Source organism: Tursiops truncatus, chromosome 2 (assembly GCF_011762595.2).
Source record: "Tursiops truncatus isolate mTurTru1 chromosome 2, mTurTru1.mat.Y, whole genome shotgun sequence".
In the NCBI taxonomy this organism is placed as follows: Eukaryota; Metazoa; Chordata; class Mammalia; order Artiodactyla; family Delphinidae; genus Tursiops; species Tursiops truncatus.
Window position 1 is genome coordinate 49,578,099 of NC_047035.1, and position 17,468 is coordinate 49,595,566.

The window sequence follows — 17,468 nt, forward strand, 5'->3', positions numbered from 1 at the left end:
AGCCTCTTCCCCCATTTTTAGTATGGGATGGTACCCCTGCCTCCGACTTTACCTGCTGCCCTCCAGTCCAGAGACCCCTGTTATACCATCTCCAGAGAACAGACCTCCAGCTTCTGCCTGAGTTGGCAAAGGAGATTGTCCAGTTGAGGGAATTGGAGAGGAGGTCTGAGGCCAACTGCTTCTTAGGCTCCCCACTAACCTTTTACCCCCTCTTCACCCCTACTTCTGGAGGCACCCAATGCTGACACTTCTTGGGCCTTTTGGGAGCTCCAGTGTATACACTGGGTTGTTCCTTTGGCTTTTCTCCACTACCAGGTCAGGATGCAGCTTTCCTGGGTCTTCTGGTTCAGTTTACCATTTATCCATCTGTTTTTCAGCTTCTGAAAAGTTGTTGCTGTTGTCTTCTCTCCATTCCCTTCATCCTTTATCATGCCTTTTTTCAATCCCTTTACTGTCATTTTAGTGGAGTTTCAGGAGGCTGATGCTTGGCATTCAACCTGCCAGCTTCCACCAGACATCCCATGGGCTTTAGCCTTAAAGTCCCCTGGTAGGGGACGCCACCCATGTTCTGGCCACTCCTAGCAATGTGAGCCCTCTCACTCAGTCTCTCTGGCTTGAAGTTTTTTGAAGGGAAGGAGCTGAGACTGAAGCAGGAGTACTTTGTGGTGGCTGCTACCTTGCAAGATGTCATCCGACGTTTCAAAGCCTCTAAGCTTGGGTCCAGCAGGAGTGCCGGAACTGCGTTCGATGCCTTCCCAGATCAGGCGAGTATTCAGCCCGAACGCAGGCGGGAACAACTGAGGGCATCAGGACTTCCATCAGATTTACTCCTCTGTCTCCATGCTAAAAAAAATCTGAGTGTCTATATACCAATCAGAAACAGACTCACAGACATAAAAATAAGCTTGTGGTTACCAAAGGGGGTGGAGGGAGGCAAACTAGGAGTATGGGATTAACAGATACACACTGCTATACATAAAATAGATACGCAACAAGGATTTCCTGTGTAGCACAGGAAATTTACTTACCTATAATGGAAAACAATCTGAGAATATTTATATATTAACTGAATCACTATGCTGTACACCTGAAACTAACACAATATTTTAAATCAACTATACTTCAATTAAAAAAGAAAACTGAGTAGCTACAGGATACTTAAAGCCTTCCGTAGAGGGCAGACGTTTTGTTTGGTGCACGTGTGAGGCACGGATGAGAACAAGGGCCTGGGCCGTTGGTGACCTTCACGTCGGTTTTCCCCTTGCAGGTTGCCATCCAGCTGAACGACACTCACCCTGCGCTCGCCATCCCTGAGCTGATGAGGATTTTTGTGGACATTGAAAAATTGCCCTGGTCCAAGGTCCGGATGCTTTGGCTTCTTTTTCCTTTGACTGGCCAGAATATCTGTGCTTAAGAGATTCTGCCCAAAGCGCCTTTCACAGTTTTTCAAAATAAGTCACTGTTGCTAACTTCCAACAATTAAAGGTAAACTTTGCCCTGGCGCTGACATGTCTCAGCTCTTACTGCTTTACAGGGAGTAAGACTAAGAAATAAATAAACACATTGCTAATGGGACACAGCTCAGTGGCTATATTATTAAGGCTTATATTGTGTTTGCCATTTTTGTGTCTAAAAGGATTCGAAATTAAACTCTCTAGCCTCAGAATACAGCTAACTGAAGGTGTCTCCACCGATTTTAAGCATACTTGGTACTTTCTCAGAACATTACTGAAGTTTTATTCCTCAAGTTTTGTTTGTTTAATAAATGAAAGACAAGTTAGGATACTAGAGAAGATTTATCAGCATATGCTGTCCTAAATTTTATCAGACAATTTACTGCTTTTCCTCCCCCTCCCCCCCCCCCAAAAAAAAACCATCTTCCCATTACCTGGACCATCCAGGAACCTAGCGGAATTGTGTCTAACTGTATACATGCAGATAGAATTGCCCTGTTGCTGACGGGCAGGAGTTGAGGAAGTGTTTGGCCTGCAGGATGGGGCACACCTGCAGGCCGCCTTTCCTGCAGAGGCAAGCACTGAGCCCCCCTCTCCCCGCAGGCATGGGAGATCACCCAGAAGACCTTTGCCTACACCAACCATACAGTGCTCCCGGAAGCCCTGGAGCGCTGGCCTGTACAGCTGGTGGAAAAGCTGCTTCCTCGACATTTGCAAATCATTTACGAGATGAATCAAAAGCATTTAGATGTAAGTCACTTTGACAGATTCATAACCCTTTTGAGAAGGAGGTCTAGAGATGTTAAGGGTGGCTGCAGTCTTCCCTCTTACCAAACCTGAGGCCCAAACATCTTTCAGTCATTGATACATCAAAAGCACTCAAGTCCGGGTGGGGCTCTGTTAATGACATCCTTTTGAAAATACTAACCTGGAGGGATGGCATCTCCCTAGGCATCTTCACTCCTCTCTGTGGGAGTGAAGTCTTACCTTTGCTCCATCAAAGGTTTTGGTTGGGAAGTGAATAACGTTATCCCAGGGTTGCTGGAAACCTGAGTGACCAGTAAGGCCTTTCTCTTCCTTTGCCTAGAAAATTGCCGCCTTGTTTCCTAAAGATGTCGACCGCCTGAGAAGGATGTCTCTGATAGAAGAGGAAGGAGGCAAAAGGATCAACATGGCCCATCTCTGCATTGTGGGCTCCCATGCTGTGAACGGCGTGGCTAAAATTCACTCAGACATCGTGAAGAACCAAGTGTGAGCCTCCACCCCTGTCGCAGCGGGTCTCACATTGCTCAGGAATAGAACGGTGCTAGCGAATGCAGGGTTGCGGTTGGAGATGAGGAGAGGCCCCGTGAAATATTTAAAAGTAATGTCTTCTATACAAAGAACCCTTCTCTAAAAGGAAAAGCCCTTCCTCTCTGAACAGTCCTAATTCTAGACTTACAAGAAAAAAAACAAAACTCTTCTGCTCAAAAGTCTGATATATATGTCAGTGCTGGGAAATCATATGAAGGTGATTAGATTGGATTTTTTCTTGTAATTATTTTGAATTGCAAATGGATTTCTATTTAGAATGACACCCATAGCTGCTGTCAGCCCCTCTCTCCACTTTTATTTAACCTTTCTAAGCCTACACTCCGCTCCTTAGATCTAACCCTGAACTTCATCCAGCATGCGGGAACCTGCCGTTCCAGCCATGTTTAGTGATGTGTCTCTTCCATCTCCAGATTCAAGGACTTCAGTGAGCTAGAGCCAGACAAGTTTCAGAATAAAACCAATGGGATCACTCCAAGGCGCTGGCTGTTACTCTGCAACCCAGGACTGGCAGAGTTAATAGCAGAGGTAACCGGGAAGTGCCGAGGGAAAGGGGGTTTCTGACTGGAATTCAAGAGGCAGAGAGTGCGCTTATAACTTGCAAATCCAGTCTGCAGCAGGGCCTGCTTCATCCCCAAGCCAGTGGCCTGTGCAACCCCACAGGGCTCCGCACTGGTTTCGTTCTCCGCCGTAGCCAGCTTGAAATTCTTGATTTCAGAAAAAAGAGACCCCACGCATTACGCAGCTGGCCCTGGTGCACAGTGCTCATATGACACACAGATGGTACCCCTGTTTAATAAAAGAGGATAACAGAGGTCCTCTAACAGGACCTTTGTTTGTCCTCTAATAGTAACTAGTAGAACCTGGGTTATTTGTCACTCTTTTTAGGTAGATTTCCTGTTTTTAACACTTAATACCACTGAAGGTATAGCAAGTGTTCTTCCCACACGGCGTTTTCAGCATCTCCTGTGAATGAAGCCATTCTGTGTGCTGTGGGGTGCGAGTGTTAGGGGCATGTGAGCCCTTGCCACAGACTGATAGAAACTGCTCATGTGGGCTTGACTGCCTTCCCTGATTCGAGTCACCTTTTCCTTTAAACTGAAAGAAAATCGGAGAGGACTATGTGAAGGACTTGAACCAGCTGACGAAGCTGAACAGCTTCCTGGGCGACGACGTCTTCCTCCGGGAGATTTCCAACGTGAAGCAGGTGAGGCTTCCCGGTGTGGGTGCTTTGCCCGGCGGCACTTGCTTGGAGGGTTCATGCCCCACTCTTTAAAAACAGACCACCCACCCAATGCTCCTGAGTCCAAAGGGCCCTGGCCCCATGCACTGTCTCAACAGGAGAACAAGCTGAAGTTTTCTCAGTTCCTGGAGAAGGAGTACAAAGTGAAGATCAACCCATCCTCCATGTTTGACGTGCAGGTGAAGAGGATCCATGAGTACAAGCGGCAGCTCCTGAACTGCCTGCATGTGGTCACCATGTACAACCGTGAGTCAGCCCTGCAGCCCCCGACCAGCCCCCAGAGGTGGAGCTCTCACCACCCTGGCCATCCTCCGTCCTCCGTTCCATCCCCTTCTCCATCTTTTGCAGGCATTAAGAAAGACCCGAAGAAGCTATTTGTGCCCAGAACAGTTATAATCGGTGGCAAAGTAAGTTGCTTCTCTTCCCTGGGTACTTGGGGGCTCTTGTCTCTTTGGCCGTTTCTCCACTGCATCACGCCTGCATTCTGTCATGTGTCCACACCCTTCCCCAAGGCTGCCCCAGGATATCACATGGCCAAACTGATCATAAAGCTGATCACTTCAGTGGCAGAGGTGGTGAACAATGACCCCATGGTTGGAAGCAAGTTGAAACTCATCTTCCTGGAGAACTACAAAGTGTCTCTTGCTGAAAAAGGTAGTGCTGTCCTCACAAACCATGCGGGGCCAGGGCACATGCTAGGGATGGATTACACATTATAGAAAAATGGAGCAGCTGACCTCGGGAGCCAGTGACTTAGGATAGAAGGTGTCACTCTTAGGCAGAATACGACCCTAAGCTAAGAATGTTTAAGGTGACCCAAGTGACACTGAGATGACTGTCCCCAGACTCCACATCAGAGGTTACATCTGCAAGCACATTTTCCTCTTCTCAGCTGCTCAGGGCTGGGTGTTGGAGGAGGTGGCCCTGAGGTTTTGGTAAAGTACAGAGCGTGCTCTACAAAAGAAAAAAAAGATCTTCAGTTCCCAGCCCCAGTTCTGCAATAGAACACCAGTGCCCCAATCCCCGGATATTCCTCTGGTCACTCCATGGAAAGAAGGGCTGTCATTTGTTCATGTGGCAGCAGGGAATGAGGGCAGATGTCAGGCTGCCAAAGCCCTAGGCTTAGACGTGCCTCAGACAGGCGCTCAGAGCAGGCGTGGAGTTCCCATGTGGGGACAGGCAGACTGGCAAGAAGCCAACATCCCTTTCTTTTCTTATTTGCGTCACAAAGCACCACCCACATGCAAATGCCAACTGTGTGTTCGCCCTTTTCCCAAATTGAAAAGGGACCTTTCTCTTTCTGAGGTGTTTTTGGGTCCTCTGATGTTACAATTTAAGAACTGTCTGCATAAAGAAAAAAAGAGCCAGATTTTTATGGGCGCAAATGAAGATATGTCTAATCCACAAATAAGCTCTCAAAGTAAAGCTCTCAAAGTAAAGCAGGTCCTGTGCTTTGTAGCGGAGGCACCGGAGGGATGCTGCAGGCAGCAGGAACTTCTGTGTGAATCAGACTGAAAGGTCTGCCCTGGGCACACCTCAGTTGCCTGTGGCTTATTTCCCTGCAGTGAAAGCGGAGGGAAGGTGGTAAGGAGTGGAAGGAATGGCACAATCCAGTTTCCTCAGATTGCAAAAGAGGGGTCAGGGAAGATTCTGAATCTTAAGGATCAAGAAAGAGAAGTTTAGATATATTTTATAAAGTTATGAAATAGAAGAAATAAAAATAAAACCATAACAAAAACTGAAAGGAAGAAGGGGGAGAAGAGAAGTGTAAGGTTGATAAAAAATTAATCAGCCCATCCAAGAAAGAAATGGAAAATTTTATTTGAGCCAAACTGAGGATTATAACCCAGGAACAGCAGATCAGAAAGTTCCAAGAACTGTTCCACCCATTAGAAGTCAAAGCAGTTACATAAGTTTTTCGAGACGGGGCTCTACATTAAATGCTGTATTGTTGACAGTTTACAGAATCCAGATCTTCAGGTACAAAGTGGTGGGTCATTGTGACCCCTTACAAGATGGAGAAGGAATGTTGTCTTTTAAGGAGTTGTCTTGTTGGTGCCAGGAGAACGTTGCTCTTTATGGCTGAGTAGATATTCCTGCTGATGGAGAGGTTTGGTCCATGCCTAATGCAGATACACAGTGCACAGGAGAAGGGAGAGAGGAGGCCAAAGGGCAGGGAAAAATTTTCATGTTTAACTTTTTCTTGTCTGGCCATAAAATAGGAATTTTACTTCACAGTAGCGTCGACTTTTATAGCAGAGAGTCAATAGATGCTCTTTAACGTTTATAGACCAAGGAAGAGTAGTGTAAGCATAGAGTTATTCAGCACTGTGGCCATAACCACCACGAAGCACATCAGAAAGGGGCAAAAGTGGTTGCCAGAGTCAAGGGGAAGCGTGAGATCCATCCTGCACCATTTGAGTGTTTATCTTGATGTACACATACTACTTTAATGATTAGAACAGGCCAGCTAGGTGAATGCTTGGGTACCGTACAAGCGGATCCAGAGAGACGGGATCACTAATTCTGTCACTAATGCCTTGCTTGCAGTCATTCCAGCCACAGACCTGTCGGAGCAGATTTCTACCGCAGGCACCGAAGCCTCGGGGACGGGCAACATGAAGTTCATGCTGAACGGGGCCCTGACTATCGGGACCATGGATGGGGCCAACGTGGAAATGGCCGAGGAAGCCGGGGAAGAGAACCTGTTCATCTTTGGCATGAGAATAGAGGACGTGGCTGCTTTGGACAAGAAAGGGTGAGAGAGCACTCCTGCTTGTTGAGCAGGTATCCCCCCAGGAGGGTACCTGCCCACCCAGGTGTCCCATTGAGGCAGGTCCCATGAGAGTGACAGCAGAACATCTCCCATGAGCCAGGGGACCCTCCCGACCACAGATTAGTCTTATTACACGCAGCAAGTGAAAGTGAACGGAGCTTGGGCACAGGTACGTGGGCTCGTTGCTATTTGTTATCAGCCATGGCAGAGCTGGCCTCATGAGCTATTCACTTCTCCACATCTGTGATCTCTACTTTGACCAAAACACTGAACCAGTGGGTAGTTGAAGTTTTTGCCTATTATTTAAACCATCGAGTGTTCCTTTAAGACCTCAAAGAGATGGACTAAAATGTGGTAGATGATAGGCCTGGTTGTATAGAAGCACCCAGAATACTTGTTCCACTTACTATCTGGATAGGTTTATTAACCTGGATTCAAATAAGAAGTAAAGAAAGATGCTGCTCAAAGGAGCCAGAGCAATCACAAAATCTGGAGGGTGTCGAATATACTTCCCAACCCTTGGAAGTAAATTTTTGTTCAGTAGCAACAAATTTGGGAATCTGTGGGACCAAAGAGCAACTGTCGGGGACCTCCCTGGTGGTCCAGTGGTAAAGAATCCGCCTTACAATGCAGGGGATGCGGGTTCGATCCCTGGTCAGGGGACTAAGATCCCACATGCTGTGGGGCAACTAAGCCCGCGCGCCACAACTGCTGAGCCCGTGTGCTGCAAACTACAGAGACCACGAGCTCTGGAACCCGTGCACCACAACTATAGAGCCCAAGCGCCCTGGAGCCTGCACACCACAGCTAGAGAAGAGAAAACCCGCCTCCACACTAGAGAGAAGCCCACAGGCCACAATGAAAGATCCCGCGAGCCGCAACTAAGAGCCGACGCAGCCAAAAATAAATTAAAGAAAGAAAGAAATAATAAATCTTTTTTTAAAAAAGCAACTGTACGACGCTTGTTTAGAGCCATAAAGCCTGCTTTGAAATGAATCTTACTGTATTTTACCAGATTAGACTATCGCTCTGTGACTAGGATTTTTATTATCTACTGTCCTTAGTGTCTTTGGTTACAAGGAACTAATCAAATTTAGTTGGGAAAAAAGATGTCAGGATCTAGTTAAGTATCACTTATACCCTGTTGAACCTATAATGACTTTATAAATGCCATATTTCTGAATGCATCTTTCACAGCTAATGTAGCGTCCAGTGTGTCATTAACAAACATTAACAGAACCTTTTCTCTTCCCCCGCCCCGACCCTACAGGTATAAGGCAAAAGAATATTACGAGGCACTTCCAGAGCTAAAGCTGGCCATCGACCAAATTGACAAGGGCTTCTTTTCTCCCAAGCAGCCTGACCTCTTCAAAGACTTAGTCAACATGCTATTTTATCATGACAGGTGAGTTCCCACAAGAAGATGGTGCTGTTTGGGCCGTGGAAAGGGGATGAGAATATCTTAAACCAACTGCAACACATGTAGATTAGCATAGATCTGTGATCTGATAAGCTAACGTAGACTTGGAAAGGAAAATTAGATATTCTCCACTAACAATGCAAGGAGAAGACTTAAGAATAAGACCCACAAATTTGGTATTCTTTTTCTCCTTCCACGGGTGTACCCAACTTTCAGATGCATCCGTGTGATAACATTCTCACGTGTGGGAAGAAAGGTTGAGGGCTGGTTGAAACCCTTGTGAATAGAAGTGTCAGACTGGTAAGCCAGCCGTGCCTGACATTAAGCAAAAGAGAATTTTAAACGGAATCTTAGCACACATCTATTAATGAAGCTTTTTGTCTTTTCCTTCTAATCACAAAAAAAGGTTTAAAGTTTTTGCAGACTATGAAGCCTACGTCAAGTGTCAAGAAAAAGTCAGTCAGCTGTACATGGTGAGTACATGGCCGAGACTTACAAAGGAAACCAGTTTACGGTTCATTAAAATTTTGGTTTCTTTTTATTAAATCTAAATAACAGGGCCCCACCAACCAATCAAAAATGGGAAGTGAGGCAGCTCTTTAGGTTTTTCAGATCAAAACTTAACTGTTCCCGAATTCAGGCAAAGGTTGGCATTTGACATTTCAGTTGCAGTTGTAGGTTTTTTAATATCCAAGTAAAAAGTCACAAATAATTCAATATTTATTGAGCACCCACCATGCAGCAGGCATATCCTAGAGACTAAGAGTATAAAGCGAAATTAAATACTCACTTTACCCACTCATTTATTCAACAGAGAGGCACTGGGGCATTGGGTGCCTCCATGGCAGGCCATGCTGGGCACTGAGGCCCCAGCATGGACAAAGCCAAGGCCCCTCCAGGAGCCTATTTAGGGCTGGGGCCCTTAACCAGAAGTGCATCAGAATCACCAAGCAGTTTTTTCAAAGTACAGATGCCCACCGCCCTCTAAGAGATTCTGACCCAGTAGCGGGTGGGACCACCATCAGCATTTGAAAAATCTGCTAAATTGCCCGGAGATGGAAACAACCTAGGTGTCCATCATCGGATGACCCATGCTTGTTATGTAGAAAAGCTGTATAGGAAAAGAAACAGAAGTGAAACAGAGCAGGAGAGGAAAATATGAGTGAGGGCATGCACAAATGTGAATGTTGGTTTTGCACAATGGTCCCTTCTGTTAAAATGATGGCCCTGATCCAAAGGATGCCCACCTAGAAGGCCAGCATTCTGTTCCATCTTCCTTGTTCATTAGTGCAAACTGCAGCTTTTACTCTTAACAATAATTGTATTGTTGAAGCGTAGAAAACATGGCCCACATGGTCGGAAAGTCTAGTCATTATCCCTCTAAATAAAGAACATGAAGAGAGGAAGCTTTTATTCTCTTCTTATTTTAGTAAGTTTCCAAAGTCTGAATAAACTAATTTCAGACTGTGTGTTAGTTTTTCTTTTAAATGTTTACAATTCATTGCTGATTGTTTTCAAATAACATTCTGGTCATTTCCATAGAACTCCTTCTTAGAGTTCTTTACGAAATCACGAGGCTCTAAGTAGATGCTCAGCTGCATAGCACAGGGAGATCAGCTCGGTGCTTTGCGACCCACCTAGAGGGGTGGGATAAGGAGGGTGGGAGGGAGACCCACCAAAAGGGAGGGGATATAGGGATATACATATGCATACAGCTGATTCACTTTGTTATACAGCAGAAACTAACACAACACTGTTAAAGCAATTATACTCCGATAAAGATGTTAATAAAAAATAAATAGCTTCTTATACTTTTTACATAAAATTATGAGAGATATATATTTTATTTAGATATATAGATGTATATTTTTTATTTAGGATAAAACCTTAATTGGTCCTGTTTTCAAACCCCAGTGGAGTATTTGGGATTCAGTGTAAACCTATTGGAGTATCTACCTTCTGAAAAAAACAGGAAAAGAGAAGTCGGTGAATAAAGTCTCCCATGGGACTGTTTGCCCGCATGGTAGCTAATGTTCTAGAGTAGTGTTTTTCGAGCTCTGGCTGTGAGCCACGGGATAAATTTCTTACGTGGCATCTAGCAGACAATGAATGTTAGTCTCTTCCTTTTCCCCGTAGTTTAAAGGGAGATGAGGTATCTTCGTTCAAAATGAAGCATGGGAAATAAGGCTTACATGCCAAAACATTGTAACTATGGCAGAAATTACCAATTAGCGTTTCTGTAAGAGTGAAAAATACTTTCTTTTTCATTTTAGAGAAATATAATCTAAAACAGGAGAAAAGCACAGTCTGCCCTGTCCAGCTCCCAACTGTGGAACAAATGTATTTATGATTCATTACAATTTACTCCTGTCACTTTCCCCATAAATTGCACTTGGATGTGCTTGGCCTGATGTTTGTCATACAGCTTGTTGGGCACTCAGGCCCTGAGCCTTAGATGCACGTCAATTTAATTTAATTCAATTAAACAAGTATAATTCTTGTTTACAGAATCCAAAGGCCTGGAACATCATGGTACTCAGAAACATAGCCGCCTCAGGGAAATTCTCCAGTGACCGAACAATTAAGGAGTATGCCCGGGACATCTGGAACATGGAGCCTTCTGACCTAAAGATTTCCCTGTCCAGTGAACCCAGCAGTGGGGTGGACAAAGCCAATGGAAAGTAAGTTGTAAAGTGTCCTGAGAAAAAATAGCTTCTTACTGGACTTCAACATTTTCACAACATTCTTTGATTTTGTTTTGTTTTATTAAATAATAATCTAGTTAAGTATCTCTGGGAATTGGGAGGGAAAGTGTATGACTATATTAGGGCTAAAAATACAGTGTTAATTTCCAAAGGCTACATGAGTGCCGAATCTTACTATTTTATAGCAGATTGAATAGCATGCTAGGACTTTCCCCAATGCTATTCAGAAAGCTAGAAAACAGCTTGGAACTTTTTAATGCCATTTCAATTAACTAAACTGAAATACAAATTATTTAACTACATTGGAGCATCTTTCTTGCTACTGCTTGCTGTCTAGGTGCAGATCAAAAACCACCTTATCCACAGATATCCCCAGAATGTTTGGTAACTGTACATTTTTAGATGGGATCAAATTTTTACCAAATTCTGATTCTCCACAGTGAAGTTTTGGCATGTTCCACAAAGTAGACTATGACAAGCTAAACAAGAACATTCCATAATGCCCAGCGTCTGTGCTTTCCCTTACTAAAATGGCAGGTGACTTGTAGAAATGTCAGTAACTTCAGCTCACCCAAGCAGCCCAGTACAGTTTTACATAAGAAAGATACACCACAAGTGGTGTTTGGACCAAGTCTTTGCTCTCCGCTGTACTCAGACGTCACGCCCACTGCTGGCTCAGGAAACCTCTGCAGGAAAAGGACTTAGATGAGCTCACATGCGTTCCCCACCTCATGGTCTAAGTAAACCAGAGCAGCCCTCATTGCATTTAGCAAAGCAGATCTTACCTCACGGTTTTTAACCGTGTGGTGCCTTTACACAGGAAGGTGTGTTGGAGGCCAGGAGGAAAGATCACCATCTTCACCCTCTCTTTGTTCCTATATGCATTGTGTGCAATTTCACAGAGCTGCAAGGGGCAGAAAGACAAGGACTCAAAGGCTGATCATTGAAGCAGCTGTTTTCCTAGTCTACTTTTCCTAAAAGGGTATGGAAACAGCCAACTTAAGGAGTTAGTCCCATTAAGTCAGAGATACGGGCACCCTGCATATCCCTGAGTGGTTGCCTCTACAACCAAGGAGCTGAAAGCTGCATAGCTCATGGAACAGTGGCAACAGTGTATTGTATACACCAGGCGGCACAGCAATTCAGGGGTGCAGAGAACCCCTTATAATGTCAGAGACCCTTCTTTAGGCCCTAATCAAAGTCTGGCTGGCTGAGAAAATGGTGAAATTAGTATAGTATGTTTCTGTCAGCCGCTGAACTTAGTTTACCTTTTTTTCCAAATTCCAAAGGCACCGTTTTGTCATCCTCACCATGTATGATAAGAAGGGGAGAAGACAGGAATTTAACACTAGGAACAAGTGGAAGAAAAGCTTTCAGTTCAAGAAATATACATTGAGATTTCTCCTCTTCTAAGTTAAGGCTTTAGCAAAACATGAGGTTTGCCCAAAATAAAGGAATGCTCTTTCCATCCCTCCCAGGAAATACAACTTCATATATAATAAGCTTCATATAGTGACTTTTTTTTCCTCCAGGCAAGATTCTTCTGTTTACTCATACAATTTACTTAGCTTATTGGATTTAATTTATTCCTATGTGATTTTTGAAAATAAGGAACAAAAACATTGAATTTGTACAGAATTAGCAGAGCCTCACCTTTTCCTTATTCTGCCTTATTTCATAATATCTGGAATGTTTTAATTAAACGAAAACAAAGTAAGTCAAACCAAAAAATAACAAGAACTACCACAGGACCAAGGAGAACGCTTTGTAGCAATTTGTTTACATTTCCCCATAAATGTACAGGATGGACATGAGATCAATAGGTTTGATTAGCCTCCTGGTCAACTTCCTATCTGGTAATTCGAAAAGGCTATGACATGAAGGATGACTAATAGTACTTCCCTGTCCCCTTCCAAATTCTGATACCATCCACCCCTGCCACAGTGACTCGCTGTTACTCCTGAGGATATTAGATCCCTCAAGTGTGCTGAAAAGAAAAAATACTGATAACGACTGCCTATTTGTAGGCACTCGAGACTCTCCAGCTGTGAGAGGCTGACTTGCCAGATTCTCGTCACTGGACTTGCTGTTGGGTTATTCGGCTGATGGTGTATGGATTTTGGTTACATGGGGAATAAGACCTAGAACTCAGAGATTCCTCCAAGGAATGCTAGGTTAGACCGTACAGGACCTTTAAAGGGTCCTGAAACACCCTAAACCTACAACTCCCTTTATAACTTCAGAGAAAGTACTGCATTGGTAAAGTCATTAAATTAGACATAAGGATAATACCAAATACTAAAAATTTGTAGATACTGTAGATACCTTACCCCAAATCCTAGTGCCCATCTAAGAATTCTCATCTACTCATTCAGACTGGTCACCTCCCCATTCAATAAGTCACATGATAATTACCCACCAGAATCCTACAGATATAGTAATAATGGACATCTTTACGTCATTAAGTTACTTTTCATCACTGGGGAAGACTAGTTCGTCTTTCCTCAGGGCATCCATAACCGTGCTTAAAAATCCTGGAAGTTTCCAGTAAATCTATTTTTTAAAAAGGAAAAAAAACTTGAAACATGGCCTATAGCTATGTCATTTGTTATAGTTTCCCACTATGAACTGTAGTAATATAGAGAGTAGTGAGTTTCTAAATATAATAAACTTTTTTTTGGAAATATAACTTTTATGTTTTAAAAGTAATTCATGTTATTGTAGGAAATTTGGAAAATAGAAGAAAGAAGAAGCAAATCACACATAATCCCACCATCCATAGATAATCACATTAGACATTTTGTGGTTTTTACTTATCTTTTTTTAAAGTACAAATAGCCCCACTAACTTATTTCTTCATACTTATAAAGCAGCAGTGATACGCATAATCTAAAAATTGCTTCTACAATGAACTGCAGAATAATTAAGTGGTTTAGTTGGGGAAAAGAATATTCTGATTAGTTAGAAATTCTGATAAAGTATACAATACAGAGATAATTGGTTTTAAAGGATTTGAACATTACAAACTCTATTGAATATGATTTAATATTGCAATGTTTTAAAAAGGCATTTCAGGTTTTAATAATGACCATAGGACGCCAAATATAACAATTATCATTCTAAACATACTGAATTTCCTCATTAATGGAAAATTCCAGTAAAAAGAATGCTAGTTAAATCAGCTCTTGCCACATTTTGATTAAGTCGAAAGGTAAATTAGCTTATATGCCCTAAAAACATCCATTTCAACTGAAAATGAGGAAAGGACATAAACCCTGAGCAATACTGCACCTTCCTCAAACTTTTAACCCTGCCTCTAAACTACTCCCAAGGCCATTCAGTTCTCTCCATTTCCACTAATCACCCAGCCTAACCCAGCCCTCATCTCTTGCTTGGATTACACCAACAGTCCCAGGTGGCTTCCTGTTCCACCCTCGCCCTGCTGTAACCCAGTTCCCACAGGGAAACCAGAGTGATCATTTTAACGTGCAACTCTCATCACATCCCTCTTTTGCTTCACATCCTTCAAAGGCATGTGGATTAAACCCAAGCATCACCTTGGCCTTGGAGGCCTTACAGAATCTGGCTACAGCCTCTGTCGCCTATCACTAAGCCCACTCCTCTCCACCCCCAGGCCCTGCTGTCTTCTGCTCCTGGAACACGTCAGCCTTGATCCCACTGCAGGGCCCTTGCCTTTCTCTTCCCTCAGCCGAGACCTCCAGATTCTGCCATGACAGCTGGCTCCTTGTCATGCAAGTCTCAGTTTAGATGATATTTCTTCAAAGAGGTCCTCCCCTAACTAGCCATCGAACCTTGTCCCCCCCATCACCTCCCAGTCATTCCTTTCACATCATTTTATTACCTCTACAGCACTTCTCACTATTCAAAATCCTCTTATTGCATACTTGTCTTCTATGTGCCTCTCCAGCAACCATACAGACTTCATAGGAGCTTAGACCACAACTTTCTTATTCCCTGTGGTATCCCCAGAACCTAGAAAAGTTCTTGGTACCTAATAGACACCTGATAAATATTTGCTAAAGAAGGAATGTATCGACTGTGCAAATATCCCTGATGTACACTTTAAGCTATTATCTGTCATTTTCATCTCAGGGTGACTGAATTTCATTCAGAGTTTATTCCTTGGAACAGATTTGCAAAGAGAAAAGACCAACAAAGTATATTATGTGTATTCCTCTGCGGTGCTGAGCAGGGAGGGGGGTGCAATGTAGTAAGTGGGACATTGCCAAGGGAAGGGAGTGGGTACAGAATAGGTAGGCTGGGGCCATAAATGCAAACGTCTGCTTCGCAGTTTAAAAAGAAAAGAATTATGTTCAGGTTCAGTGTAGAAGCAAGTTTTAGATTTCTGCTTGTCACTGCTCCTTTATGAGTATGGAGAAATAAGAGTTAGTGGTCATTGCCCCAGCGCTATAATATGTCATTTGCTGTAGTCTCCCACTATGAACTGTAGTAATAGAGAGAATAGTAACTTTCTAAATATAAGGACCTTTAAAAAAATTTTTTTTTCCTGATTATAAAAAGGAAATTCATGCCTGGTAGGGAATTTGGTAGGGAAATGGGTACAGAATATGCAGGTCGAGGTCAGTAACGGCAAACTTCTTCTGCTTCACAGTTTTGACATGGGCCTGCTGCTTGCAGAAACCTGCGTGGTTTCCCAGGGTCTGTCTGGCCTGCATTTTTTGCGTGGTCTCACAGCAAATGACTCGCGTTCGGGGACAGTCTGGAAATCCCAATACTGCTTCTCTTTCCCTTCCTTCCTTTGCCCTCCTCTTACCGTGCTAAGGGCAAGATTTCTTGGTTTTCTCTTTCCTTTGTCTTCTGGTTCTGCTACCCCTGGAATCAGGACTCCTCTGAGGAGAATTCAGTAAGAGAAGCCCTTCAGCAATTCATCTCAAATTCTGAAGGCATAAGGAGAAAGCAGGCCCCAGTCAGTCTACTCCCCTTATCCCTCACTCCTCTCCAGCCAGAGGTGCCCCTCGAGACTCACAGGTCAGACCACCCCTCCAGCCCAGACCACAGCGAGTGGCTCCTAATTGGTTTCCCTGGCTTCAAATTCCGCCAGATGAATATCCTTAAAATACCAGTTACCTGAAATCTGCTGTTACAAAGCTTTGGGAGTGGAACACTATCTATTTAAACAGACAAAAATCTCCTATCTTGGCTGTAAGCCCATCCGCATCCGGCCACAGTCTTGCATCCCAAAAGCTGCGCACCTCCATCTGACTGCCTGGAGTTAGGAAATGCAGGATCGAGTCCCGTTTCCTCTCTATAGGGTATGGGGCAATTGGGCGAGCCTTTAAGCCTCCATTTCGCTCAGTGGAGGCAATGGTGCCAAACTCAGAGGTGCTGTGAGGATTTAAAAGAATGACGAGTGTGAAAGATCTTATATAGAGGTCCTCCGTGACTCTCAGGTATTTCATAACATAATCACCCCATTCTGGCCCCGTGCCTTGGCTCACATTCTCCCCTCCTGTCTGTGTTTTCTAACTGCTCTCCCTCGCCTTCAAGACATGAGCTTAGATCCTGTCTCCCTGTAAGTCATCATTGATCACACCTGCACACAAGACCCTTCTCTTCCCTGAATTCTCCCTACCCTGATATTATTGTTCTGGGTCCTCCCCTAACACCTAACTTAGTCTACTGTATTATAGAAAGAGTGGAAAAAAGGAACAAGCCTTTGTTGAATGCCCATATTTTTGCATGATTATTTTACTTAATTCAACCTTCACAACAACCCTATGCAGTACCAACCTCATTATAGAAATAGGAAAAATACAACAAAGGGAGATAATTTACCAAAGTCATAATTGGTTAGTGGCAGAGGCCAAATTTGAACCCAAATCCAAATCTGTCTAGCTTCATAGCCCATGGTCTTTTTCCACTGTGCTGAGTAATGAAATCGACTCCCAAGTGATACTCGGAAATCCACATCATTACTTTATACCCCCCGTTAATTTCCTGTCTCCCCAACTAGACAAGAAACGTCTTGAGGGTAAGGACCTATGCCTTTCACTACATCCGTGTCTCATCCCACCTACACTTTTTTATTCAACAGTACTGTTCAGAGTTATGGCACTCCACTGATAATAAAAATAGCTAACGGCCATTGAGTGCTTACTCTGTATCAGGCACTATCATACATGCTTTTCATATGTGAATCTACCACAACAATCTTGAAAGGCTGTGATTACACCCATTTATAGATGAAGCATTAAGAACAGTTAGTCCAAGATTACACAGCTGTTAAGTGACACCCCTGGGGGAAAAAACCCAGAAAGACTGACACCAGAGCGATGGTTCTTAAAGAAAATATTTTTAAAACGTTTCTGTGAAGGTATCAGAGACCTACCAAAGTAATGAGGTCTTGAGTGGCCTGGATCCCAGAGAGAAGGGAAGCCTAGTGAGGTGAGCCTGACACTCAACACACTTTTCTCCTTGAGACAACTGCCAAGTCAGAAGAAAGCCAGAAAGTAGAGGCAAAAGAACACAGAACAGATGACACAAATAGAAAACAGAGAGAGTAGATTTAAGCCTAAAT

At 43.7% G+C, this 17,468-nt stretch overlaps 1 protein-coding gene and 1 long non-coding RNA gene across 5 annotated transcripts in view; one reads left to right on the forward strand and one right to left on the reverse strand.

Annotated features, from left to right (window-relative positions):
- PYGL (glycogen phosphorylase L) overlaps positions 1 to 17,468 on the forward strand; it is a 63,334-nt gene that overhangs the window by 27,477 nt on the left and 18,389 nt on the right. For all 4 annotated transcript variants that reach the window (XR_004525069.2, XM_019923897.3, XM_019923896.2 and 1 more), the window contains exons 8-20: positions 621 to 764; positions 1,268 to 1,360; positions 2,058 to 2,204; positions 2,542 to 2,705; positions 3,179 to 3,293; positions 3,871 to 3,972; positions 4,107 to 4,254; positions 4,357 to 4,415; positions 4,521 to 4,662; positions 6,559 to 6,766; positions 8,055 to 8,189; positions 8,611 to 8,677; positions 10,713 to 10,885. Coding sequence is in view for 3 of the 4 variants with exons in the window: in XM_019923897.3 (XP_019779456.1) it covers positions 621 to 764; positions 1,268 to 1,360; positions 2,058 to 2,204; positions 2,542 to 2,705; positions 3,179 to 3,293; positions 3,871 to 3,972; positions 4,107 to 4,254; positions 4,357 to 4,415; positions 4,521 to 4,662; positions 6,559 to 6,766; positions 8,055 to 8,189; positions 8,611 to 8,677; positions 10,713 to 10,885 (1,697 nt within the window). In the remaining variant the exon portion in view is untranslated. The remainder of the gene's footprint in view (positions 1 to 620; positions 765 to 1,267; positions 1,361 to 2,057; positions 2,205 to 2,541; positions 2,706 to 3,178; positions 3,294 to 3,870; positions 3,973 to 4,106; positions 4,255 to 4,356; positions 4,416 to 4,520; positions 4,663 to 6,558; positions 6,767 to 8,054; positions 8,190 to 8,610; positions 8,678 to 10,712; positions 10,886 to 17,468) is intronic.
- Positions 10,884 to 16,858, reverse strand: LOC141277977 (uncharacterized). Its single transcript, XR_012329984.1, has 3 exons — positions 15,705 to 16,858; positions 12,178 to 12,257; positions 10,884 to 11,813 (listed from the first exon to the last, which is right to left on the reverse strand). It is a non-coding gene; the product is annotated as an uncharacterized lncRNA (long non-coding RNA).